At 55.2% G+C, this 27,567-nt stretch overlaps 1 protein-coding gene across 1 annotated transcript; it reads left to right on the top strand.

Annotated features, from left to right (window-relative positions):
• Window positions 1–240: 240 nt before the first annotated feature.
• SUPT5H (SPT5 homolog, DSIF elongation factor subunit) lies at window positions 241–27,292 on the top strand. Its single transcript, XM_083877326.1, has 31 exons — window positions 241–1,048; window positions 2,054–2,138; window positions 3,071–3,239; window positions 4,704–4,769; window positions 5,292–5,303; window positions 5,389–5,458; window positions 5,997–6,065; window positions 6,357–6,422; window positions 7,497–7,527; window positions 7,686–7,754; window positions 9,074–9,325; window positions 9,503–9,592; window positions 10,122–10,192; window positions 10,322–10,427; window positions 11,109–11,202; window positions 11,917–12,053; window positions 13,012–13,167; window positions 14,932–15,078; window positions 19,179–19,325; window positions 20,397–20,522; window positions 20,594–20,678; window positions 20,756–20,860; window positions 21,387–21,489; window positions 22,053–22,180; window positions 22,454–22,559; window positions 23,565–23,723; window positions 24,128–24,230; window positions 24,425–24,490; window positions 25,252–25,455; window positions 26,195–26,290; window positions 26,994–27,292. The coding sequence occupies exons 2-31, from the start codon at window positions 2,064–2,066 to the stop codon at window positions 27,135–27,137; spliced, it is 3,252 nt and encodes a 1,083-aa protein (XP_083733452.1). The 5' UTR covers window positions 241–1,048; window positions 2,054–2,063; the 3' UTR covers window positions 27,138–27,292.
• The last annotated feature ends 275 nt before the right edge of the window (window positions 27,293–27,567 follow it).

Genomic DNA, 27,567 nt, shown 5'->3' on the forward strand with positions numbered 1-27,567 from the left:
AGGCTGCCCCCACCGGGGGGGCCCTGAGGGGATTTGGGGGGTCCTGATGGATTTTGGGGGGCTTTGGGGGGTCCTGAGGGGCTTTGGGGGGGTCTCTGAGGGGATTTATGGGGGGGTGCTGGAGGGCACCAACAGGATCACGGGCAGGCTGCCCCCACCGGGGGGGCCCTGAGGGGGGTTTGGGGGGGTCTTGATGAATTTGGAGGGTCCTGAGGGGGTTTGGGGGGTCCTGATGGTGTTTGGGGGGTCCTGATGGGGTTTGGGGTGTCCCTGACAGGGTTTTGGGGGGCTGAGACCCCCCTAGGCCACCCCCCCAGCACGTTCCTGGGGTTCGGCGGTCAGTTCAGGGGTGGGCTTGGGCTGAGTTTGGGGGTCTGGCCCCACTGTCCAGTTTTTGGGGTGGTTTTTGGGGGGTTCTGGGGGGTTTTTGGGACCCCAAATCTCTCCCTGGGTGGGGTGGGCAGAGCTCGGGGCTGTTCCTGGGGGGTTAACACGATCCCAGTGCAGCATTTTGGGTGCGACCCCTCACCGAAATCGCGGGGGGATCATTTTGGGGCCACCGGACTTGGGACTTTTGGGATGAAACTTTTTTTTTTATTATTTTATTTTATATAAATAAAAGTTTTGTGTTCTCGCTTCTTGTTTTTTTTTTTTTTTCTGTGCATGCCGTTACGGTTTGGGGGGGAGCCCGGGAGAGGGGGGGACTCGCCGTGACGTCACTGCCAGCGCTGGTGACGCCATCACCATAAATAAATAAATAATTGGAAGAGACGAATCGCGCCCGGAGCCTTTTTGAGCCTCTCGCGCCGCCGTCCCAAAGGGGGGGGGGGACTGGAAACCTCGCGAGAGGAAAGGGCGGGAAATCTCGCGAGAACACGGGGCGGGAAGGGACGCGGGGCCCGGGCCGGGAACGGGAACCGGGAATCGCCCAAAGGAGCCCCGGGATCGACCCCGGAACCACCACAGGCACCGAACCCGCTCCGGGGAGAGCCCGGGGAGGAGTGAGAGACACACCGAGAGCGGCGGAGTCCGGCCGGGCCGGGCCAAGGTGCGGAGCGGGAGGAGGAGGCGGGAGAGCGGCCGGGGGGCCCTCAGGGAGCCCTCGGGGACCCCTCAGGGCACCCTGAATCCCCTCAGAGACCCCGCAGGGACCCCTCAGGGCACCCCAAAACACCTCAGAGACCCCGCAGGGACCCCAAAAACCCTCAGAGCCCTCAGAGATCCCTCAGGGCACCTCAAATCCCCTCAGAGATCCCCGAGACCCTTCAAAGCCCTCAGAGATCCCTCAGGGCACCCCAAAACCCCTTAGAGCACCCCAAACTCCCCCGGAGCTCTCAGAGATCCCTCAGGGCACCCCAGAGACCCTTCAGGGCACCCCAAAACCCCTCAGGGCACCCCAAAACCCCTCAGAGCCCTCAGAGACCCCTCAGGGCACCCCAGAGACCCTTCAGGGCACCCCAGAGACCCCTCAGGGCACCCCAAAACCCCTCAGAGCCCTCAGAGACCCCTCAGGGCACCCCAAAGTCCCTCAGAGACCCTTCAGGGCACCCCAAAACCCCTCAGGGCACCCCAAAACCCCTCAGAGCCCTCAGAGACCCCTCAGGGCACCCCAAAGTCCCTCAGAGACCCCTCAGGACACCCCAAAACCCCTCCAGATCTCTCAGGGCACCCCGAGACCCCTCAGAGACCCCAAAACCCCTCAGGGCACTCCAAATCCCCTCAGGATTCCCCCAAATTCTCCCCAGACCCCCCAAATCCCCCCCGACCCCTCAGGACACCCCAAATCCCTCACAGACCCCCCAAATCCCCCCCAAAACCCCTGAGGACCCTCCCCAAATCCCCCCATATCCCCCTCAGACCCCCCAAATCTCCCCCAAAACCCCTGAGGACCCTCCCCAAATCCCCCCATATCCCCCTCAGACCCCCCCCAATTCCCCCCCAAAGCCCTCAGGACCCCCCTAAATTCTTCCCAGATCCCTCAGAGACCCCCAAATTGTCCCCAGACCCCCCAAATCCCCCCAGACCCCCTGAGAGCCTCCCCGTGTCCCCCCAGGGCAGTGAGGATGTCTGACAGCGAGGAGAGCAACTTCTCTGAGGAGGAGAGCGAGCGCAGCAGTGACGAGGCCGAGGACAACGAGGTGACACTGAGCACTCAGGGGGATTTTCCTCCTTTTTTCCCTTTTTTTTCCTGCTTTTTTTTCCCCATTTTTTCCTGATTTTTTCCCCATTTTTTCCTGATTTTTTCCCCATTTTTTCCTGATTTTTTTCCCATTTTTTCCTGATTTTTTTTCTCCATTTTCCCCCATTTTTTCCCATTTTTTCCCCATTTTTTTCCCCATACTTTCATAATTTTTCCTCTTTTTTTTTTTTCCTATTTTTCCCCCTATTTTTCCCCATTTTTTTCCTCCTCTTTTTCCTTTTTTTTTCCGATTTTTCCCCTTTTTTTTTTACAATTTTCCTCCTTTTTCCCATTTTTTTTTCTATATTTTCCTTTCTTTCTCCTACTTTTTTTCATATTTTCCCCGATTTTTTCCCTTTTTCTTTCCATTTTTTCCCCGTTTTTTCCGTACTTTTTCCACATTTCTGCCCCTTTTTTCTGTATTTTCCCTGTTTTTCTCCCGTTTTTTCTCCTTTTTTTTCTATTTTTCAGTTGTTTTTTCCCCATTTTCCCTCATTTATTTCCCTGGGGGGGATCCCAGGCGGTTTGTTTGGGTGTCCAGGTGGTTTTTGGGGGGTTTTGAGGATCCTGGGGGTTTTTGGGGTGTTTTTTTTGGGATATCCCAGGCGCTTTTAGGGGGGGTTTGGGGGGTCCTGGGTGTTTTCTGGGGGGGTTTTCAGGGTATTTTTGGTGTATTTTGGGCTATTTTGGTGCATTTTGGGGCTCTTTTGGGCTATTTCTGGTCTATTTTGGGCTGTTTCTGGTGCATTTTGGGCTATTTTGGGCTATTTTGGCCTATTTTGGGCTATTTCGGGTGCATTTTGGGCTATTTCTGGTGCATTTTGGGCTATTTTTGGGCTATTTTTGTGTATTTTTGGGTATTTTTGGTGTATTTTGGGTGTATCCCCCCAGGGCTCGGAGCAGCGCGGCGCCGGCAGCGGGAAGGACGAGGCCGAGGAGGAGGAGGAGGAGGAGGAGGAGGAAGAGGAGGAGGAGTACGATGAGGAGGAGGAGGAGGAGGAGGACGACGATCGCCCGGCCAAGAAACCCCGGCACGGGGGGTTCATCCTGGACGAGGCTGGTTAGGACACTGGGGGGGATCTGGGGGGGATTTGGGGCTTTAAGGGGGATCTGGGGGGGATCTGGAGGGGTTTGGGGGGGATTTGGGGAGGTTTTAGGGGCTTTAGGGGGATCTGGAGGGGTTTGGGGAGGATTTGGGAGGATCTGGGAAGGCTTTGGAGGGATCTGGGGGGGGGGTTGAGAGGGTTTAGGGGGGATTTGGGGGGATCTGGAGGGGTTTGAGAAGGTTTGGGGGGCTTTAAGGGGGATCTGGGGGGCTTTGGGGGGTTTTGAGGGGCTTTAAGGGGGGTCTGGAGGGATTTGAGAAGGTTGGGGGGGCTTTGGGGGGATTTGAAGGGGTTTGAGAGGGTTTAGGGGGGCTTTGGAGGGATCTGGAGGGGTTTGGGAGGGTTTTGGGGGGATTTGGGGGGATTTGTGGGGGTTTTAGGGGCTTTGGGGAGACTCTGGGAGGGTTTGGGGGGGTTGTAAGGGGCTTTGGGGGGATCTGGGGGGGATCTGGAGGGGTTTGGGAGGGTTTGGGGGGATCTGGAAGGGTTTGAGAGGGTTTAGAGGGGATTTGGGGGGATCTGGGGGGGCTTTGAGGTGGATCTGGAGGGGTTTGGGAGGGATTTGGGGCCTTTGGGGGCTTTAAGGGGGATCTGGGGAGGTCTGGGGAGGATCTGGAGGGATCTGGGGGGTTTTTGAGAGGGTTTAGGGGGGATTTGGGGGGATCTGGAGAGGTTTGAGAGGGTTTAGGGGGGCTTTGGGGGGTTTTGAGGGGCTTTAAGGGGGGTCTGGAGGGATTTGAAAAGGTTGGGGGGGGTTTGGGGGAATTTGGAGGGAATCTGGAGGAGTTTGGGGGGGATTTGGGGGCTTTGACGGGCTCTGGAGGGATTTGAGAGGGTTTAGGGGGGATTTGGGGGGATCTGGAGGGCTTTGAGGGACTTTGAACAGTTCTGGGGGGGCTCTGAGGGGGCTCTGGGAAGGGCTGGGGGGTTTTGAGGGGCTTTGGGGGAGTTTGGGGGGGTTTTGAGGGGCTCTGAGGGGGATCTGGGGGGGCTTTGGGGGGTTTGAGGGGCTCTGGGGAGCACTTGGGGGGCCTTTGAGGGGCTTTGAGATGCTCTGGGGGGGCTCTGGGGGCTCTTTGGGGGGTCCCTGGGTCTCTCTGAGGGGTCTCTGGGGCTCCCTGGGGCCCTCTGGGGGGTTTTGGGTCTCCCTGGGGGGTTTTGGGTCTCCCTGGGTGAGTTTTGGGGGTCTCTGGGTGGGTTTTGGGTCTCCCTGGGTGGATTTTGGGTCTCCCTGGGGGGTTTTGGGGGTCTCTGGGTGGGTTTTGGGTCTCCCTGGGTGGGTTTTGGGGGTCTCTGGGGGGTTTTGGGTCTCCCTGGGTGAGTTTTGGGGGTCTCTGGGTGGGTTTTGGGTCTCCCTGGGGGGTCTCTGGGTGGATTTTGGGGGTCTCTGTGCCCCCCTGACCCCCCGGTCCCCCCAGACGTGGACGACGAGTACGAGGACGAGGATCAGTGGGAGGACGGGGCCGAGGACATCCTGGAGAAAGGTGGGGCTGGGTGGGGTCCTGGACCCCAGAGCTGCATTTCCCCACCCCTTCAGACCCCAGACCCCCTTTCCTTAATCCCCTTTCCTAAATCCCCCTTTCCTAAATCCCTTTTTCCTGAATTCCCTTTCCCTAAATCCTCTTTTCCCCAAATCCTTTTTCCCTAAATTTCCTTTTCCCAAATTCCTTTTTCCCAAATCCCCTTTCCCCCCAAAATCCTTTTTCTTTTTCCCCAAATCCCCTTCCCCAAATCCCCTTTTTTCCCCCAAATCCCTTTTTCCCCCTCCCCAAACCCCCTTTGCCCCTCCCCAAACCCCTTTTCCCCCCCCTCCCCCTCCATCTCATCGCTCTGGGGGGAAACCATTTTTTGTTGCATTTTTTATTTCATTTATTTCTCCCCTTTTCCCCTCCCCAAACCCCCCCAAAAACCCCCCCAAACCCCCCGAATTTCCCCCCCATTTCCCTCCGTCCCCCGTGGCTTTTGCTGCCGGTTCACTCCATGCACGTCACTCCACCCGGGGCCAGAGGAGATTGAAGGTGAGCCCCCTGCCCTTTTGGGGGGTTTGGGGGGTCCTGGGGGGTCTTTGGGGGGTCCTGACCCCCCGTTTTTATCCCTGTTCAGCCTCCAACATCGACAACGTGGTTCTGGACGAGGATCGCTCGGGGGCGCGGCGCCTGCAGAACCTCTGGAGGTCTTTGGGGTGTTCTTTTGGCCTTTGGCTTTGGTTTTTCTGTTTATTAATGGGTTTTCCTCGTTTTCTTATTTATTTTCCTGTTTCCCCCATTTTTCCCCCATTTTCCCCCCATTTTCCCCCCCATTTTCCCCCCCATTTTTCCCCCCATTTTTCCCCCCATTTTTCCCCCCATTTTTCCCCCCATTTTTCCCCCCATTTTCCCCCCATTTTTCCCCCCATTTTTCCCCCCATTTTTCCCCCCATTTTCCCCCCATTTTTCCCCCCATTTTCCCCCCATTTTCCCCCCATTTTTCCCCCATTTTTCCCCCCATTTTTCCCCATTTTCCCCCCATTTTCCCCCCATTTTCCCCCCATTTTTCCCCCCATTTTCCCCCCATTTTCCCCCATCTTTTCCCCATTATTTTCCCCATTATTTTCCCCTTTTTTTCCCCCATTTTCTCCCCATATTCTCCCCATTTATTCCCCCCATTTTTTATTTCTTTTTCCCCATTTTTTCCCCAATTCTCACTGATTTTTCCCCGTTTTTCCCCCTCAGGGACCAGCGCGAGGAGGAGCTGGGCGAGTATTACATGAAGAAATACGCCAAGTCCTCTGTGGGGGAGACGTGAGTGACCCCCGAGTGACCCCTGAGTGACCCCCGAGTGACCCCCGAGTGACCCCCGAGTGACCCCAGTGACCCCTGAGTGACCCCAGTGACCATTGAGTGACCCCCGAGTGACCCCTCCGTGACCCCAGTGACCCCTGAGAGACCCCCGTGACTCCTCAGTGACCCCCAGTGACCCCTCGGTGACCCCTGAGTGACCCCTGGCCCCGCCCCCCCCGGATTTTCCTGATTTTGGGGTTTTTTCCTGATTTTTTTTCCTGATTTTGGGGTTTTTTCCCCATTTTTTCTCAGAGTTTACGGAGGGTCTGACGAGCTCTCGGACGACATCACCCAACAGCAGCTCCTGCCCGGGGTCAAGTCAGTGCTGGGCCAAAAACGGGGGATTTGGGATAAAACCCCATAAATGGGGACGGGAAAAGGGAATTTGGGGTGAGAAAAGGGGATTTGGGGCTGAAAACCCGAAATGGGGATGGGAAAAGGGGGATTTGGGGTGAGAAAAGGGGATTTGGGGTGAGAAAAGGGGATTTGGGGCTGAAAACCCAAAATGGGGATGGGAAAAGGGGGATTTGGGGTGAGAAAAGGGAATTTGGGGTGAGAAAAGGGGATTTGGGGCTGAAAACACCATAAATGGGGATGGGAAAAGGGGGATTTGGGGTGAGAAAAGGGGGATTTGGGGCTGAAAACCCGAAATGGGGACGGGAAAAGGGAATTTGGGGTGAGAAAAGGGGATTTGGGGCTGAAAACCCAAAATGGGGATGGGAAAAGGGGGATTTGGGGTGAGAAAAGGGGGATTTGGGGCTGAAAACCCGAAATGGGGATGGGAAAAGGGGGATTTGGGGTGAGAAAAGGGGATTTGGGGCTGAAAACCCCAAATGGGGGTGGGAAAAGGGGGATTTGGGGTGAGAAAAGGGGATTTGGGGCTGAAAACCCAAAATGGGGATGGGAAAAGGGGGATTTGGGGATGGGAAAAGGGGATTTGGGACAAAGTCCCATAAATGGGGATGAGAAAAGGGGATTTGGGGCTGAAAACCCGAAATGGGGATGGGAAAAGGGGAATTTGGGGATGGGAAAAGGGGAATTTGGGGATGGGAAAAGGGGGATTTGGGGATGAGAAAAGGGGATTTGGGGATGAGAAAAGGGGATTTGGGGATGAGAAAAGGGGATTTGGGGCTGAAAACCCGAAATGGGGATGGGAAAAGGGGAATTTGGGGTGAGAAAAGGGGATTTGGGGCTGAAAACCCCAAATGGGGGTGGGAAAAGGGGGATTTGGGGATGGGAAAAGGGGGATTTGGGACAAAGTCCCATAAATGGGGATGAGAAAAGGGGGATTTGGGGATGAGAAAAGGGGGATTTGGGGCTGAAAACCCCAAATGGGGATGGGAAAAGGGGGTTTGGGGATTTGGGGCCTGATGATTTTCTCTCCCCCCTCAGGGACCCCAATCTCTGGACTGTGAAGTGCAAGGTGGGTCTTTGGGGGGGACCCCAAATCCTGGGCTTTGGACCCAAAAATCTTGTTTTTTACCCAATTTTTCCCTTTTTTCCCCCAAATTTTCCCTTTTTCACCCAAATTTTCTCTTTTTCGCCCAAATTTCCCCCTTTTTCACCCCAAATCCTGCCCAGATCGGGGAGGAACGAGCCACGGCCGTCGCCCTGATGAGGAAATTCATCGCCTACCAGTACACGGAGACTGTGAGCACTGGGGTGAACTGGGAGGGACTGGGGGAAACTGGGAGGGGACTGGGAAGGGATTGGGAGGGACTGGGAGGGGATTGGAGGGGACTGGGATGGACTGGGAAGGGCCTGGGTTAAACTGGGAGGGGATTGGGGGGAACTGGAGGGGACTGGGATAAACTGGGAGGAACTGGGAAGGACTGGGCGGGACTGGGAGGGGATTGGGATAAACTGGGATAAACTGGGAAGGGATTGAAATAAACTGGGAAGGACTGGGCGGGACTGGGATGGTGGTAGCACCACACCTGTACATGGGGACAGTGGGGTCACACCTGTACAGGTGTCACTGGGCTGTCAGTGAGATGTCACAGGTGTCACACACCTGTACAGGTGTCACAGGTATCACACAGATGTCACTGGGCTGTCAGTGGGATGTTATAGGTGTCACACACCTGTACAGGTGTCACAGGTGTCACACAGGTGTCTCTGGGCTGTCAGTGAGATGTCACAGGTGTCACACACCTGTACAGGTGTCACAGGTGTCACACAGATGTCACTGGGCTGTCAGTGGGATGTTACAGGTGTCACACAGGTGTCACACAGGTGTTCCCTCTCTCCAGCCCCTGCAGATTAAATCAGTGGTCACACCTGAGCATGTCAGGGGTTACCTGTACATGGGGACACACACCTGTACATGGGGTCAGTGATGTCACACACCTGTACATGGGGATAATGAGGTGACACACCTGTACAGGTGTCACACAGGTGTCACACAGGTATCACAGGTGTCACACAGGTGTCTCCCCTCTCTCCAGCCCTTACAGATCAAATCAGTGGTCACACCTGAGCACGTCAGGGGTTACCTGTACATGGGGTCACACACCTGTACATGGGGACACACACCTGTACATGGGGTCACACACCTGTACATGGGGACACACACCTGTATGGGGACACACACCTGTATGGGGACAATAGGGTTACACCTGTATGGCGTCAGTGGGGTCACACCTGTACAGGTGTCACACAGGTGTCACACAGGTGTCACACAGGTGTCACACAGGTGTCCCCTCTCTCCAGCCCTTGCAGATCAAATCCGTGGTCGCACCTGAGCACGTGCGGGGTTACCTGTACATGGGGTCACACACCTGTACATGGGGTCAGTGATGTCACACACCTGTACAGGTGTCACAGGTGTCACACAGGTATCCCCTGTCTCTCCAGCCGTTACAGATCAAGTCCGTGGTCGCACCTGAGCACGTGCGGGGTTACCTGTACATGGGGTCAGTGATGTCACACACCTGTACAGGTGTCACACAGGTGTCCCCTCTCTCCAGCCCTTACAGATCAAGTCCGTGGTCGCACCTGAGCACGTGCGGGGTTACCTGTACGTCGAGGCCTACAAGCAGACCCACGTCAAGCAGGCCATCGAGGGCGTGGGGAACCTGCGCCTGGGCTACTGGAACCAGCAGATGGTTCCCATCAAGGAAATGACCGACGTGCTCAAGGTGGTCAAGGAGGTCACCAACCTCAAACCCAAGGCCTGGGTGCGCCTCAAGAGGGGCATCTACAAGGATGACATCGCACAGGTGAGGGGGGACACCTGGGGACACACCTAGGGGGAGCTGGGGCCACACCTGGGACACACCTGGGACACACCTGGGGACACACCTGGGGCCACACCTGGACACACACCTGGGACACACCCGAGGTGGGCGTGGCCCCAGCCCAGCCCAGCACTCACCTGTGGGCGTGGCCTGGCCCAGGTGGATTACGTGGAGCCCAGTCAGAACCAGATCTCCCTGAAAATGATCCCCAGGATCGACTTCGACCGGATCAAGGCCCGGATGAGCCTGGTGAGGCCTGGGGGGGGGAAACACACCTGGGGGGGGAAATACACCTGGGGGGGGAAATACACCTGGGGGGGCACCTGGGGGGGGGTAAACACACCTGCGGGGGGATCCCGGGGCAGGGGGATCACCTGGGCAGGTCCCGGGTCAGTGGGGGATCCCCAGCTCAGATTTGGGGTCGGGGGGGGATCCCCAGGTCAGATTTGGGGTCGGGGGGGGATCCCCAGGTCAGATTTGGGGTCGGGGGGGGATCCCCAGCCCAGATTTGGGGTCGGGGGGGATCCCCAGCCCAGATTTGGGGTTGGGGGTGGATCCCCAGCCCAGATTTGGGGTCGGGGGGGGATCCCCAGCCCAGATTTGGGGTTGGGGGTGGATCCCCAGCCCAGATTTGGGGTCGGGGGGGGATCCCCAGGTCAGATTTGGGGTCAGGGGGGGATCCCCAGCCCAGATTTGGGGTCGGGGGGGATCCCCAGCCCAGATTTGGGGTCAGGGGGACCCCCTGACGGGCCCCTGCCCCATTTCCCCTCCCCCACAGAAGGACTGGTTCGCCAAGAAGAAAAAGTTCAAGCGGCCGCCCCAGAGACTCTTCGACGCCGAGAAAATCCGGTGGGGACCGGCCTGGGTGACCCTCAGTGACCCCCGGGTGACCCCTCAGTGACCCCTGTGTGACCCCTGACCCCTGTGTGACCCCTGACCCCTGTGTGACCCCTGTGTGACCCCCGTGTGACCCCGCAGGTCCCTGGGGGGGGACGTGGCGTCGGACGGGGATTTCCTGATTTTCGAGGGGAACCGTTACAGCCGGAAGGGCTTCCTGTTCAAGAGCTTCGCCATGTCCGCCGTGGTGAGACCGGACACGCCCCTTTTGGGGGGACACGCCCATTTTACAGCCCTGGACACACCCCTTTTGGGGTCATGGACACGCCCCTTTTACAGGAATGGACATGCCCCCTGGGGAGGGACACGCCCCTTTTGGGGGACACGCCCCTTGGGGAGGACACGCCCCTTTGGGAGGGACACGCCCCCTGGGGAGGGACACGCCCATTTTGGGGGACACGCCCCTTGGGGAGGGACACGCCCTTTTTACAGGACTGGACACACTCCTTTTATGGGACTGGACACGCCCCTTTTGGGGTCATGGACACGCCCCTTGGGAGGGGCACGCCCCTTTTCCAGTCCTGGACACGCCCCTTTTGCAGTCCTGGACACGCCCCTTTTGCAGTCCTGACCCCGCCCCTTCAACCCCCAAATCCTCCTGTTTTGACCCCAAAATTCTCCTTTTTAAACCCAAAATTCTCCTTTTTAAACCCCAAATTCTCCTTTTCGAACCCAAAATCTGTTTTTTTCTACCCAAATCTTCCTGTTTGAACCCCAAACCCTCCTTTCTGACCCTCAAAATTTGCTTGTTAAAACCCCAAATTCTCCTTTTTAACCTCAAAATTCCCAATTTTCCCCCTCCAGCCCCCCCTGCAGCCCCCCATGTCCGTTTTTTGCCCAAATTTGTGTGTTTTTGCCCCAACTGCAGATCACAGAGGGGGTCAAGCCCACCCTGTCCGAGCTGGAGAAATTCGAGGACCAACCCGAGGGCATCGACCTGGAGGTGGTGACTGAGAGCACAGGTGGGGACAGGCCCAAAAAACCCAAATTTATCCCAAAAAAACCCCCAAATTTACCCCAAACCCCCCAAATTTACCCCCAAAACCCCCAAATTTACCCCAAAACCCTCCAAATTTACCCCCAAAAACCCCAAATTTACCCCAAAAACCCCCAAATTTACCCCCAAAATCCCCAAATTCACCCCAAAACACCCCAAATTTATCCCCAAACCCCCCAAATTCACCCCAAAAACCCCCAAATTCACCCCAAAACCCCCAAATTTCCCCCCAAAAACCCCAAATTTACCCCCAAAAACCCCAAAATTCACCCCCAAAACCCCCAAATTCACCCCAAAAACCCCGAAATTCACCCCAAAAACCCCCAAATTCACCCCAAAACCCCCAAATTTCCCCTCAAAACCCCCAAATTTCCCCTCAAAAACCCCAAATTTACCCCCAAAAACCCCAAAATTCACCCCAAAAACCCCAAAATTCACCCCAAAACCCCCAAAATTTATCCCAAATCTCCCCAAATCCCCCCAAAACCCCCCCAAAAAACCCTCAAATCCCTCCCAAATTCCCCAAAACCCCCCAAAATCTTCCAAATTCCCCCCAAAATCCCCCCAAAAAACCCTCAAATCCCTCCCAGACCCCCCAAATCCCCCCAAAAGCCCCCAAAAAACCCCTCAAATCCCCCAAAATTCCCCAAATTCACCCCAAATCCCCCCACTCCCCCAGGGAAGGAACGTGAGCACAATTTCCAGCCCGGGGACAACGTGGAGGTTTGTGAGGGGGAACTGATCAACCTGCAGGGGAAAATCCTCAGCGTGGACGGCAACAAGATCACCATCATGCCCAAGCACGAGGACCTCAAGGTCAGAAATCCTCAATTTGGGGTGAAAAATGGGAATTTTGGGGCTAAAAATGGGAATTTTGGGGCTAAAATCACCATCATGCCCAAGCACGAGGACCTCAAGGTCAGAATTCCCAAAAAATCCACAGTTTTGGGGCTAAAATCACCATCATGCCCAAGCACGAGGACCTCAAGGTCAGAAATCCCCCAGTTTGGGGCTAAAAATGGGAATTTTGGGTCACAAATCACCATCATGCCCAAGCACGAGGACCTCAAGGTCAGAAATCAAAAAAACCCACCAGATTTGGGGCTAAAAATGGGAATTTTGGGGCTAAAATCACCATCATGGCCAAGCATGAGGAGCTCAAGGTCAGAAATCCTCAATTTGGGGTGAAAAATGGGAATTTTGGGGCTAAAAATGGGAATTTTGGGGCTAAAATCACCATCATGCCCAAGCACGAGGAGCTCAAGGTCAGAAATCCCAAAAAAACCCCAAATTTTGGGGCTAAAAATGGGAATTTTGGGGTTTCTTTCCTCCCTTTTTGGGGTGTTTTTTTGGGGAGAAAAACGGGAATTTTGTGGTGTTTTTTGGGGGGTGAAAAAGGCGAATTTTGTGGTGTTTTTTGAGGGCGTAAAAGGTGAATTTTTGGGTGAAAAAAGGAGAATTTTCTGGTGTTTTTTGGGGGAGAAAAGCCGCAATTTTGGGGTTTCTCTCCTTTTTTGGGTGTAAAAATGCGAATTTTGACGCGGTTTTTTTAGGTGAAAAAACAGGAATTTTGGGGGGGTAAAAAGAGCAATTTTCTGGCATTTTTTTGAGCCGAAAGACGAGAATTTTGGGGTGGTTTTTTTGGGCGTCAAAATGCGAATTTTGACGCGTTTTTTTTAGGTGAAAAAACAGGAATTTCGGGGGATAAAAGGGCAATTTTCTGGCCTTTTTTTGAGCTGAAAAACGAGATTTTTGTTGTGTTTTTCCCCCCCAGGACATGCTGGAGTTCCCGGCGCAGGAATTGAGGAAATATTTCCGCATGGGCGACCACGTCAAGGTCATCGCCGGGCGCTTCGAGGGCGACACCGGGCTCATCGTCAGGGTGGAGGAGAACTTCGTCATCCTCTTCTCCGACCTCACCATGCACGAGGTGGGGACGGGGAAAAAACCCGAAAAATGGGAAAAAATGGGGAAAAAAATGGGGAAAATTGGGGAAAAAATGGCATTAAATGGGGTAAAAATGGGATAAAACACGGGGCTCATCGTCAGGGTGGAGGAGAACTTCGTCATCCTCTTCTCCGACCTCACCATGCACGAGGTGGGGACGGGGAAAAAACCCGAAAAATGGGAAAAATGGAAAAAAAATGGGGAAAAATGGAAAAAAATGGGGAAAAATGGAAAAAAAATGGGGAAAAATGGGAAAAAACGGGGAAAAAATGGGATAAAAATGGGGGAAAATGAATGGGAAAAAATAGGGAAAAATTGGTGGGAAAATGGGGGAAAAATGGGGAAAAATTGGTGGAAAAATTGGTGGAAAAATGGGGGAAAAATGGGGAAAAAATAGCATTAAATGGGGTAAAATGGGATAAAAATGGGGGAAAATCAACGGGAAAAAAATGGGGAAAAATCGGTGGGAAAATGGGGGAAAATGGGGAAAAAATGGTGTAAAACACGGGGCTCATCGTCAGGGTGGAGGAGAACTTCGTCATCCTCTTCTCCGACCTCACCATGCACGAGGTGGGGACGGGGAAAAATGGGAAAATTGGGGTAAAACCAGTGAAATTTGGAAAAAAAAACAGGGAAAAAATGGCATAAAATGGGGAAAAATGGCATAAAATGGGATAAAAACGAGGTACAATGGGGTAAAACAGGAGAAAAAGGGAGAATTTTGTCATTCTCTTCTCTGATATCTCCATGCACGAGGTGGGGACGGGGGAAAATGGGGGAAAAATGGGGAAAAACGGGGAAAAAATGGGGGAAAAATGGCGAAAATTGGGAAAAAAACAGGGAAAAAATGGGGAAAAAATGGGATTAAATGGGGAAAAATTATATAAAAATGGGGGAAAATAGGGGAAAATCAATGGGGAAAAAATGGGGAAAAATTGGTGGGAAAATGGGGGAAAAAACGGGGAAAAAATGGCATAAAATGGGGTAAAAATGGGATAAAACACGGGGCTCATCGTCAGGGTGGAGGAGAACTTCGTCATCCTCTTCTCCGACCTCACCATGCACGAGGTGGGGAATGGGGAAAAAACGGGGTAAAACTGGGAAAAAAATGGGGAAAATTGGGGAAAAAATGGGGTAAAAATGGGGAAAAACGGGAGAAAAAAGAACTTTGTCATCCTGTTCTCTGATCTCACCATGCACGAGGTGGGGATGGGAAAAATGGGGAAAATGGGAAAAATTGGAGAAAAAACAGGGTAAAAAGGGGAAAAAAATCGTGAAAATTGAGAAAAAACAGTAAAAAAAAGGGGAAAACCAGAAAAAACCGAAAAAACCAGAAAAAAAAAAAAAAAAAAAAAAAAAAAAAGGGAAAAACATAGGGAAAATCATGAAAAAAACACCAAAAAAAAAAAAAAAAGGGAAAACTTGGGGAAAAAAAACAGGAAAAAATGACAGAAAAAATGGGAAAACCTGGGAAAAAACCTGGGAAAAAAACCTGGGAAAAAAATAGGAATAAAAGAGAAAAAAACCTGAAAAAACCTGTAAAAAAATGGAAAACAAAAACGCACAAAAAAATTGAAAAATTGTAAAAAAACCATGAAAAAACACCAAAAAAAAAGGAAAAAAAACCAGGAAAAAACCAGGAAAAAACCACCAAAAAAAAGGTCAAACCCACGAGCACAAATTTTGGGGTAAAATCTCCCGTTTTTAGCTCCATCCCAATAAATTATTCCCCATTTTTCCCCCCCAGCTGAAGGTGCTGCCCCGGGACCTGCAGCTCTGCTCGGAAACGGCCTCGGGGGTCGACGTGGGGGGACAACACGAGTGGGGGGAGCTGGTGCAGCTGGACCCCCAGACCGTGGGGGTCATCGTGCGCCTCGAGAGGGAAACCTTCCAGGTGAGACTGGGGGGATCGTCGTGAAATTCTGCATGAAATAAGCCTGAAAAATGTCCTGAAATGTGATTTAATTGCACTAAAAAATTCCGCCCAAAAATCCCAAGAATAGCCCGGAAAAAAAATGTCACAAAATCCACAAAAAAATCCCCCCAGGATTCCCAAAAATACCCTCCAAAAATTCCCAAAAATGCACCCCAAAGTTCCCCAAAAAATCCCCAAAATAATCCCCAAAAAATTCCCCAGAAAAATCCCTAAAATATCCCCAGAAAATTCCCCAAAATACCCCAGAAAAACCCCCAAAAAATCCCCCCAAAAATCCCCAAAATACCCGGAAAAAATCCCCCCAAAAAATCCCTAAAATGACCCAAAAAACCCCCTAAAATCTCCCTGAAATCCTGCAAAAAATAACCCCTTCCAGGTGAGACTGGGGGGGGATTTGTCATGAAATTCTGGGGGAAATAACACTGAAAAATGTCCTGAAATCTGATTTAAATGCATCAAAAAAATCCCCTAAAAGTTCCGCTAAATCCTGTCAAAACCTCACCCGAAATCCCTGAAAAATTCCCAAAAGAATTGCCCCAAAGGGAGGTGGTGATGGTGCAGCACCAGGTGAGTCCCAGGTGAGTTCCAGGTGTATCCCAGGTGTATCCCAGGTGTCTCAGGTGTATCCCAGGTGTCACAGGTGTATCCCAGGTGTATCCCAGGTGTCTCAGGTGTATCTCAGGTGTATCCCAGGTGACACAGGTATATCTCAGGTGTATCTCAGGTGTATCCCAGGTGACACAGGTGTATCTCAGGTGTATCTCCAGTTTATCCCAGGTGTATCTCAGGTGTGTCCCAGGTGTGTCCCAGGTGTATCTCAGGTGTATCCCAGGTGTGTCTCAGGTGTCTCAGGTGTATCTCAGGTGTCCCCAGGTAACACAGGTGTGTCACAGGTACTGAACATGTACAGGAAGGTGCTCACGGTGAGGCACCAGGCCGTCACCAGGAAGAAGGACAATCCCTGTGTCCCAGGTGTATCCCAGGTGTATCCCAGGTGTATCCCAGGTGTCACAGGTGTGTCCCAGGTGTATCTCAGGTGTTCACAGGTGTGTCCCAGGTGTCTCCCAGGTGTCCCAGGTGTATCTCAGGTGACACAGGTGTGTCCCAGGTGTCTCAGGTGTATCTCAGGTGTATCCCAGGTGTCACAGGTGTATCTCAGGTGTATCTCAGGTGTGTCTCAGGTGTATCCCAGGTGTATCCCAGGTGTATCTCAGGTGTATCCCAGGTGTCACAGGTGTATCTCAGGTGTCTCAGGTGTATCCCAGGTGTATCCCAGGTGTATCTCAGGTGTCTCAGGTGTATCCCAGGTGTATCCCAGGTGTCACAGGTGTATCCCAGGTGTATCTCAGGTGTCACAGGTGTATCTCAGGTGTCACAGGTGTGTCCCAGGTGTCTCAGGTGTATCTCAGGTGTATCCCAGGTGACACAGGTGTATCTCAGGTGTGTCCCAGGTGACGCAGGTGTATCTCAGGTGTGTCACAGGTGTGTCCCGTGTCCCCAGGTGTTGAACATGTACGGGAAGGTGGTCACGGTCCGTCACCAGGCCGTCACCAGGAAGAAGGACAATCAGTGTATCCCAGGTGTATCCCAGGTGTATCCCAGGTGTATCCCAGGTGTATCTCAGGTGTCTCAGGTGTATCTCAGGTGTATCTCAGGTGTATCTCAGGTGTCTCAGGTGTATCCCAGGTGTCACAGGTGTATCCCAGGTGTATCCCAGGTGTCACAGGTGTATCCCAGGTGTATCCCAGGTGACACAGGTGTATCTCAGGTGACACAGGTGTATCCCAGGTGTATCCCAGGTGTCACAGGTGTATCCCAGGTGTATCCCAGGTGACACAGGTGTATCTCAGGTGTGTCACAGGTGTGTCCCGTGTCCCCAGGTGTTGAACATGTACGGGAAGGTGGTGACAGTCCGTCACCAGGCCGTCACCAGGAAGAAGGACAATCCCTGTGTCCCAGGTGTATCTCAGGTGTATCCCAGGTGTATCCCAGGTGACACAGGTGTATCCCAGGTGTATCCCAGGTGTCACAGGTGTATCCCAGGTGACACAGGTGTATCTCAGGTGTATCCCAGGTGACACAGGTGTATCTCAGGTGACACAGGTGTATCCCAGGTGTATCCCAGGTGTATCTCAGGTGTATCCCAGGTGTATCCCAGGTGTATCCCAGGTGTATCCCAGGTGTCTCAGGTGTATCCCAGGTGTCACAGGTGTATCCCAGGTGTATCCCAGGTGTCTCAGGTGTATCTCAGGTGTATCCCAGGTGACACAGGTATATCTCAGGTGTATCTCAGGTGTATCCCAGGTGACACAGGTGTATCTCAGGTGTATCTCCAGTTTATCCCAGGTGTATCTCAGGTGTGTCCCAGGTGTGTCCCAGGTGTATCTCAGGTGTATCCCAGGTGTGTCTCAGGTGTCTCAGGTGTATCTCAGGTGTCCCCAGGTAACACAGGTGTGTCACAGGTACTGAACATGTACAGGAAGGTGCTCACGGTGAGGCACCAGGCCGTCACCAGGAAGAAGGACAATCCCTGTGTCCCAGGTGTATCCCAGGTGTATCCCAGGTGTATCCCAGGTGTCACAGGTGTGTCCCAGGTGTATCTCAGGTGTTCACAGGTGTGTCCCAGGTGTCTCCCAGGTGTCCCAGGTGTATCTCAGGTGACACAGGTGTGTCCCAGGTGTCTCAGGTGTATCTCAGGTGTATCCCAGGTGTCACAGGTGTATCTCAGGTGTATCTCAGGTGTGTCTCAGGTGTATCCCAGGTGTATCCCAGGTGTATCTCAGGTGTATCCCAGGTGTCACAGGTGTATCTCAGGTGTCTCAGGTGTATCCCAGGTGTATCCCAGGTGTATCTCAGGTGTCTCAGGTGTATCCCAGGTGTATCCCAGGTGTCACAGGTGTATCCCAGGTGTATCTCAGGTGTCACAGGTGTATCTCAGGTGTCACAGGTGTGTCCCAGGTGTCTCAGGTGTATCTCAGGTGTATCCCAGGTGACACAGGTGTATCTCAGGTGTGTCCCAGGTGACGCAGGTGTATCTCAGGTGTGTCACAGGTGTGTCCCGTGTCCCCAGGTGTTGAACATGTACGGGAAGGTGGTCACGGTCCGTCACCAGGCCGTCACCAGGAAGAAGGACAATCAGTGTATCCCAGGTGTATCCCAGGTGTATCCCAGGTGTATCCCAGGTGTATCTCAGGTGTCTCAGGTGTATCTCAGGTGTATCTCAGGTGTATCTCAGGTGTCTCAGGTGTATCCCAGGTGTCACAGGTGTATCCCAGGTGTATCCCAGGTGTCACAGGTGTATCCCAGGTGTATCCCAGGTGACACAGGTGTATCTCAGGTGACACAGGTGTATCCCAGGTGTATCCCAGGTGTCACAGGTGTATCCCAGGTGTATCCCAGGTGACACAGGTGTATCTCAGGTGTGTCACAGGTGTGTCCCGTGTCCCCAGGTGTTGAACATGTACGGGAAGGTGGTGACAGTCCGTCACCAGGCCGTCACCAGGAAGAAGGACAATCCCTGTGTCCCAGGTGTATCTCAGGTGTATCCCAGGTGTATCCCAGGTGACACAGGTGTATCCCAGGTGTATCCCAGGTGTCACAGGTGTATCCCAGGTGACACAGGTGTATCTCAGGTGTATCCCAGGTGACACAGGTGTATCTCAGGTGACACAGGTGTATCCCAGGTGTATCCCAGGTGTCACAGGTGTATCCCAGGTGTATCCCAGGTGACACAGGTGTATCTCAGGTGTGTCCCAGGTGACACAGGTGTATCTCAGGTGTGTCACAGGTGTGTCCCGTGTCCCCAGGTGTTGAACATGTACGGGAAGGTGGTCACGGTCCGGCACCAGGCCGTCACCAGGAAGAAGGACAATCCCTGTGTCCCAGGTGTCTCAGGTGTATCCCAGGTGTCTCAGGTGTATCTCAGGTGTCACAGGTGTATCTCAGGTAACACAGGTGTATCCCAGGTGTATCTCAGGTAACACAGGTGTATCCCAGGTGTATCCCAGGTGACACAGGTGTATCTCAGGTGTGTCTCAGGTGTGTCCCTGGTCTCTCAGGTGTTGAACATGTACGGGAAGGTGGTCACGGTCCGTCACCAGGCCGTCACCAGGAAGAAGGACAATCGTTTCGCCGTCGCTCTGGACTCGGAGCAGAACAACATCCACGTCAAGGACATCGTCAAAGTCATCGACGGGCCCCACTCCGTGGGTCTGGGGGCTCCAGGGGGGGATTGGGGGATCGCTGGGGCGTTTGGGGGGTCTGGGGATCCCTTGGGGGGTTTGGGAGTGACTTGGGGGGCTTTGAGGGGTCCCTCAGGGGTCTGGGGGAGATTTGGGGGGTCTGGAGGATCCCTCAGGGGGGTTTGGGGGGGTCTGCAGGATCCTTGGGGGTCTGGGGGATCCCTCAGGGGGTTTGGGGGCAATTTGAGGGGAATTCGGGGGGTCTCACCCAGTGATTTTGTGGGTCTCAGTAGATTTGTGGGGTCTCACTTGGAATTTTGGGGGTCTTAGTAATTTTGGGGTAATTTTGGGGGTCTCACTCAGCAATTTTGGGCTGATTTTGAGGGTCTCCCTGGGTAATTTGGGGGTCTCACTGGGTAATTCTGGGGGTCTCACCCTGTAATTTGGGGGTAATTTTGGGGTTCTCACTGGGAATTTTGGGGGTCTCACCCAGTGATTTTTGGGGTAATTTTGGGGGGTCTCAAGGAGTAATTTTGGGCTGATTTTGGGGGTCTCACTCTGTAATTTTGGGCTGATTTCGGGGGTCTCACTGGGCTAATTTGGGGGGTCTCTCTGGGGTAGTTTTGGGCTAATTTTGGGGGTCTCAGTGGGTAATTTTGGGGGTAATTTTGAGGGATCTGACAAGGTAATTTTGGGCTAATTTTGGGCTAATTTTGGGGGTCTCACTGGGTAATTTTGGGGTAATTTTGGGCTGATTTTGGGGGTCTCACCGGGTAATTTTGGGCTGATTTTGGGGTCTCTCTGGGGTAATTTTGGGCTGATTTTGGGGGTCTCTCTGGGGTAATTTTGGGCTGATTTTGGGGGTCTCACTGGCTAATTTTGGGCTGATTTTGGGGGTCTCTCTGGTGTAATTTTGGGCTGATTTTGGGGGTCTCACCGGGTAATTTTGGGCTGATTTTGGGGTCTCTCTGGGGTAATTTTGGGCTGATTTTGGGGGTCTCACTGGCTAATTTTGGGCTGATTTTGGGGGTCTCTCTGGGGTAATTTTGGGCTAATTTTGGGCTGATTTTGGGGGTCTCTCCCCCTTGTCCCCAGGGCCGCGAGGGCGAGATCCGCCACCTGTTCCGCGGCTTCGCCTTCCTGCACTGCAAGAAGCTGGTGGAGAACGGGGGGATGTTCGTCTGCAAGACCCGGCACCTGGTCCTGGCGGGGGGCTCCAAGGTCGGGACCCCCCAAAAACCCCCAAATTCCCCCTTTTTCCCCCCAAAATTCTGACTCTGTTCCCACAACAGCCCCGCGACGTCACCAACCTGGCCATGTGCGGCTTCGTGCCCATGTCCCCCCGCATCAGCAGCCCCATGCACCCCAGCACGGGGGGTGAGTGGATCTGGGGGGTCCCCGGGGGGCTCGGGGGGGTTTGGGGACCCCTCTGAGCCCTCTCTGTGCCCCCCCAGGGCAGAGGGGCGGGTTTGGGGCCGGGGGGCTCAGCCGGGGCCGCGGCCGCCGCGACAACGACCTGATCGGGCAGACGGTGCGCATCTCCCAGGGGCCCTACAAAGGTGGGTCTGGGGGCCCTAAATCACCCCTGGGGGGCTTCCTGAATCCTCTGTGCCCCTCGGGGGGCTCCCTGAACCCTCTGAACCCCCCCCAAAACCCCCTGACCCTCCAAAACCCCCCTCAGGGGGCTCCCCAAACCCCCTGAACCCCCAAAAACCCTCTCCAGGGGCTCCCAGGGACCCTACAAAGGTGGGTCTGGGGGCCCTAAATCACACTTGGGGGGCTCCCTGAAATCCCTGACCCCTCCTGTGCCCCCCAGACCCCTTGGGGGGCTCCCTGAACCCTCTGAGCCCCCCAAAATACCCTTGGGGGGCTCCTCAAACCCTTTGAGTCCCCCAAAAACCCCCTTGGGGGCTCCTCAAACCCTACAAAGGTGGGTCTGGGGATTCTAAATCATCCCTTGGGGGGCTCCCCAAAATCTGTGAGCCCCCAAACCCCCCTTGGGGGGGGGCCCTACAGAGGTGGGGCTGGGGCTGGGACCCCCCAAATTCACCTTGGGGGTCCCCCCTGACCCCCGTGCCCCCCCAGGGTACATCGGGGTGGTGAAGGACGCGACGGAGTCGACGGCGCGAGTGGAGCTGCACTCGACCTGCCAGACCATCTCTGTGGACAGGCAGAGACTGACCGCCGTGTGAGTGACCACTGAGTGACCACTGACCACTGAGTGACCACTGACCAGTGTGTGTGTGACCACTGTGTGTGTGTGTGTGAGTGACCATCTCTGTGGACAGGCAGAGACTGACCGCCGTGTGAGTGACCCCTGAGTGACCACTGAGTGACCACTGACCACTGTGTGACCCCTGAGTGACCACTGTGTGACCCCTGACCAGTGTGTGTGTGTGTGTGTGACCATCTCTGTGGACAGGCAGAGACTGACCGCTGTGTGCGTGACCCCTGAGTGACCACTGACCACTGCTCTGTGTGTGTGTGAGTGACCACTGAGTGATCACTGTGTGTGTGAGTGACCCCGGGGGTCTCACCTCGGCCTACGGGAGGACCCCCATGTCCCTGTGCCCCCTGTGCCCCCTGTGTGACCCCTGTGACCCCCCCATGTCCCTGTGCCCCCTGTGACCCCTGTGTGACCCCTGTGTGACCCCTGTGACCCCCCCATGTCCCTGTGACCCCTCTGTGTGACCCCTGTGTGACCCCCCCTGTGACCCCTGTGTGACCTCTGACCCCTGTCTCTCCCCCCAGAGGGTCGAGGCGCCCCGGGGGTCTCACCTCGGCCTACGGGAGGACCCCCATGTACGGCTCCCAGACCCCCATGTACGGCTCGGGGTCCCGGACCCCCATGTACGGCTCCCAGACCCCCCTGCACGACGGTCAGTGGGGCTGGGGGCGTTTGGGGACATTGGGGACAATCCAGGGGGTCCAAACCCGGGCTGGGGGCTGGGGGCGGTTTTGGGGTCTCCCCCGATGGTGAGTTGGGGGGTGGCCCAGAGGGGCTCTGGGGACATTTGGGGACATTTGGGGGGCTCTGGGGACATTTAGGGGCAGTTTTGGGGTCCCCAGGGAGCTCTGGGGGTCTCTGGGGACATTTGGGGGGGTCCCGGGGGTCCCTGGGGACATTTGGGGTGACACTTTGGGGTCCCCAGGGAGCCGCACCCCCCATTACGGGTCACAGACCCCCCTCCACGACGGGAGCCGGACCCCGGCCCAGAGCGGGGCCTGGGACCCCAACAACCCCAACACGCCATCGAGGTGAGACCCCAGACCCAAATAACCCCAACAACCCCAACACGCCATCGAGGTGAGACCCCAGACCCAAATAACCCCAACAACCCCAACACGCCATCGAGGTGAGACCCCAGACCCAAATTACCCCAAATAAACCCCAACACGCCCTCCAGGTGAGACCCCAGACCCAAATAACCCCCAACAACCCCAACACGCCCTCCAGGTGAGACCCCAGACCCAAATTACCCCAAATAAACCCCAACACGCCATCGAGGTGAGACCCCAGACCCAAATTACCCCAAAATACCCCCAAAAAATCTTCCCAACACCTTCTCCAGGTAAGACCCACCCCCAAAACAGTCTCCTTTGGGGACCCCTCCCCAATTTCCCTCCTTTGGGCATCTCTCTCTTCTCTTTTGGGGTGGGGGTTCCCATTTTTGGGGTGGGGGTCTCATTTTTGGGGACCCTCTCCCTGAATCCCCCCCTCGCTTTTGGGGAGGGGGTTCCCATTATTTTTGGGGTGGGGTTCCCATGTTTTGGGGTGGGGTCTCATTATTTTTGGGGAGGGGGTTTCCATTATTTTGGGGATCTCCCCCCCTCTTTTGGGGTGGGTTCTCATTATTTTTGGGGAGGGGGTTCCCATTATTTTTGGGGAGGGGGTTCCTATTTTTGGGGATCTCCCCCCCTCTTTTGGGGTGGGGGTCCTATTTCTGGGGTGGGGTTCCCATTTTTGGGGAGGGGGTTCCCATTATTTTTGGGGTGGGGTCTCATTATTTTTGGGGAGGGGGTTCCCATGTTTTGGTGTGGGGGTTCCCATTATTTCTGGGGAGGGGGTTCCCATTATTTTTGGGGTGGGGTCTCCTTATTTTTCGGGTGGGGTTTCCATTATTTTTGGGTTGGGGTCTCATTATTTTTGGGGTGGGGTTTCCATTATTTTTGGGGAGGGGGTTCCTATTTTTGGGGATCTCTCCCCCTCCTTTGGGGGTCTCCTCTCTCTCTTTTGGGGTCTCATTTGGGGTCTCCCCCCAGGGCGGACGAGGACTTCGAGTACGGCTTTGAGGACGAGCCCACCCCGTCCCCCCAGGGCTACGGGGGGACCCCCAACCCCCAGACCCCGGGGTACCCCGACCCCGCCTCCCCCCAGGTCACCCAGCCCTACAACCCCCAGACCCCCGGCACGCCCGCCATGTGAGTGGGGACCCCGAAACACCCCAAAATCCCCCCAAAATACCCCAAAAATATCCCCAAAATCCGGGGGGGAAATCTGTGGGGTTGGGATGTGGGGAGGGGGTACATGGTCCTAGGGACCCCAAATTTGGGGTTTGGGGGTTGGAGAGGATCCCAAAACCGGCCTTGGAAGGGGGAAATGGCACCTGGGGACCCCAGATTTGGGTTTGGGGGTATTTGAAAGGGGAAGGGGCTCCTGGGGGTCCCAAATTTGGGTTTTGGGGACTGGGGGGGACCCCAAATTGTGTTTTGAGGGGGAAGGGGCTCCTGGGACCCCAAATTGTGTTTTGAGGGGGGAAGGGGCTCCTGGGGGCTCCCAAAGCCCCCCCAGGTGCCAGCCCAGGTGTGGCCTCACCTGTCCCCAGGTACAACACGGAGCAGTTCTCGCCCTACGCCGTCCCCTCCCCCCAGGGCTCCTACCAGCCCAGCCCCTCCCCCCAGAGCTACCACCAGGTGGCCCCCAGCCCGGTGGGCTACCAGAACACCCACTCCCCAGCCAGCTACCACCCTACACCGTCACCTATGGCTTATCAGGTATCCTATAGACCCCATAAACCACCCTATAAACCCCTGAGCCCATAGACCTGCCCCTGACCCCATAGAGACCCCCCTGACCCCATAGAGACCCCCCTGACCCCATAGCCCCCATAACCCCCAGCCCGGTGGGCTACCAGAACACCCACTCCCCTGCCAGTTACCATCCTACACCGTCACCCATGGCTTATCAGGTATCCTATAGACCCCATAAATCATCCCTGACCCCAAAAACCCCATAGAGCAACCCCTGACCCCATAGAGACCCCACAGACCCCATAGCCCCCAGCCCGGTGGGCTACCAGAACACCCACTCCCCAGCCAGTTATCATCCTACACCGTCACCCATGGCTTATCAGGTATCCTATAGACCCCCCGTGATCCTACAGACCCCATAGAGCACCCCATAACCCCCGATAACCCCACAATAACCCTTTAACTGTCCCCCCAGGCCAGCCCCAGCCCCGTGGGGTACAGCCCCATGACCCCACAATAACCCTATAATGACCCCATATCTCTGCCCCCCAGGCCAGCCCCAGCCCCAGCCCCATGGGGTACAGCCCCATGACCCCCGGGGCCCCACAATAACCCTATAAATGACCCTATAACCATGTCTCTGTGCCCCCCAGGCCAGCCCCAGCCCGGTGGGGTACAGCCCCATAACCCCATAAATAACCCTATATCCATGTCCCCAGGCCAGCCCCAGCCCCAGCCCGGTGGGGTACAGCCCCATAACCCCACAATAACCCTATATAACCCCATTTCTCTGCCCCCCAGGCCAGCCCCAGCCCCAGCCCGGTGGGGTACAGCCCCATGACCCCCGGGGCCCCACAATAACCCTATAAATGACCCTATAACCATGTCTCTGTGCCCCCCAGGCCAGCCCCAGCCCCGTGGGGTACAGCCCCATGACCCCACAATAACCCTATAATGACCCCATATCTCTGCCCCCCAGGCCAGCCCCAGCCCCAGCCCGGTGGGGTACAGCCCCATGACCCCCGGGGCCCCGTCCCCCGGCGGGTACAACCCCCACACTCCGGGCTCGGGGATCGAGCCCAGCGCCGGCGATTGGGTCACCACCGACATCCAGGTCAAGGTGCGCGACTCCTACCTGGACAGCGCCGCCGTGGGGCAGACCGGGGTCATCAGGAGTGTCACAGTAAGAATATGGGGTTATTTGGGGTTTATTGGGGGTTTGGGGGCAGACTGGGGTCATCAGGAGTGTCACTGTGAGTGTCTGTGGGGTGATTTGGGGTTTATTTGGGGTTATTTGGGGTTATTTGGGTTTCTTTGGGGTTTGGGGCAGACTGGGGTCATCAGGAGTGTCACTGTGAGTGTCTGTGGGGTGATTTGGGGTTTGTTTGGGGTTATTTGGGGTTTATTTGGGGTTTGGGGGACAGAGATTGGGGTTTGGGGCAGACTGGGGTCATCAGGAGTGTCACTGTGAGTGTCTGTGGGGTGATTTGGGGTTATTTGGGGTTTGTATGGGGTTTATTTGGGGTTTGGGGACAGACCGGGGTCATCAGGAGTGTCACTGTGAGTCTGGTTTGGGGTTATTTGGGGTTTATTTGGGGTTATTTGGGGTTTGGGGACAGGGATTGGGGTTTGGGGCAGCCCGGGGTCATCAGGAGTGTCACTGTGAGTGTCTGTGGGGTGATTTGGGGTTTATTTGGGGTTTGGGGACAGGGATTGGGGTTTGGGGCAGCCCGGGGTCATCAGGAGTGTCACTGTGAGTGTGAACGGGGGTATTTGGGGTTATTTGGGGGGTATTTTTGGGGGTGTTGGGGGGATTTTTGGGGGTCTCTGGGGGTCTCCCAGGGTGGGATGTGTGGGGGGGGAATTTTTGGGGTTGTTTTGGGGGTCCCCCACGAGTCTGAACCCCCCAAAATCCCCCCCAGGGCGGGATGTGCTCGGTGTACCTGAAGGACAGTGAGAAGGTGGTCAGCGTGTCCAGTGAGCACCTGGAGCCCGTCACCCCCACCAAGAGCAACAAGGTGGGACCCCAGAGACACCTGGGGCACCCCAGACACACCTGGGGCACCCCAAACACACCTGGGACACCCCAAACACACCTGGGGCCCCCAGAGCCCCTTTGGGATCCCCCCCGACCCCTCTGGGACCCCCCCAAACACACCTGGGACACCCCAAACACACCTGGGACCCCCAGACACATCTGGGACCCCCAAAACACACCTGGGACCCTCCAGACACACCTGGGACCCCCAAAGCCCCCCTGGGACCACCCAGGACCCCCCAAACCCCCTCTGTGCCCCCCCAAACCCTCTTTGGGCCCCCCTGAGACCCTTCCAGACCCCTCTAGGACCACCCAGGACCCCCCCAGACCCCCCTGAGCCCCCCAAACCCCCTCTGGGAGCCCCCAAACCCCCTCTGGGACCCCCCAGACCCCCCTGAGCCACCCAAAATCCCTCTAGGTCCACCCAGGACCCTCCAAACCCCCTCTGGGACCACCCAGGATCTCCCCAGACCCTTCTAGGACCCCTCCAAACAGCCCCAGACCCCTCTGGGACCATCTAGGACCCCCAAACTCCCCCTTGAGCCCCCCAGACCCCTCTGGGACCACCCAGGACACCCCCAGACCTCTTTGGGACCATCCAGGACCCCCCAAACTCCCCCCTGAGCCCCCCAAACCCCTCTGGGACCCCCCAGACCCCTGTAAGACCCCCGAAATCCCCCCAGGTGAAGGTGATCCTGGGCGAGGACCGCGAGGCCACGGGGATCCTGCTGAGCATCGACGGCGAGGACGGGATCGTGCGGATGGACCTGGAGGAGCAGCTCAAGATCCTCAACCTGCGATTCCTGGGGAAGCTGCTCGAGGCCTGAGGGGCCTCCCCGAGACTTTCTCAACTTTTTCCCCCTTTTTTCCCATTTTTTTCCCTTTATTTCCCCCTTTTTTCCCCCTTTTTCCCATTTTTTCCCATTTTTTCCCATTTTTTACCCCTTTTTTCCCCCTTTTCCTCCCCTTTTTTCCCCACTTTTTTCCCCTCTTTTTTCCCCCTTTTTTCCCTTTATTTCTCCTTTTTTTCCTCCATTTTTTTCTCCTTTTTTGCCTCTTTTTTCCCATTTTCCCCTCTTTTTTCCCTTTTTTCCCCTTTTTTGAAACTCAAAACTGGCCCCAAATCTGCCCCTGAAACCAGCCCCAAACTCCCCGAATTCGGCCCCAAAACCAGCTCCTTTTTTGCCCTCTTTTTTCACTTTTTTTTTCCCATTTTTTGCCTCTTTTTTCTCCTTTTTTCCTTTTTACTTCTTTTTT

Source organism: Zosterops lateralis (genome assembly GCF_965231275.1).
Source record: "Zosterops lateralis genome assembly, chromosome: 23".
Classification (NCBI taxonomy): Eukaryota; Metazoa; Chordata; class Aves; order Passeriformes; family Zosteropidae; genus Zosterops; species Zosterops lateralis.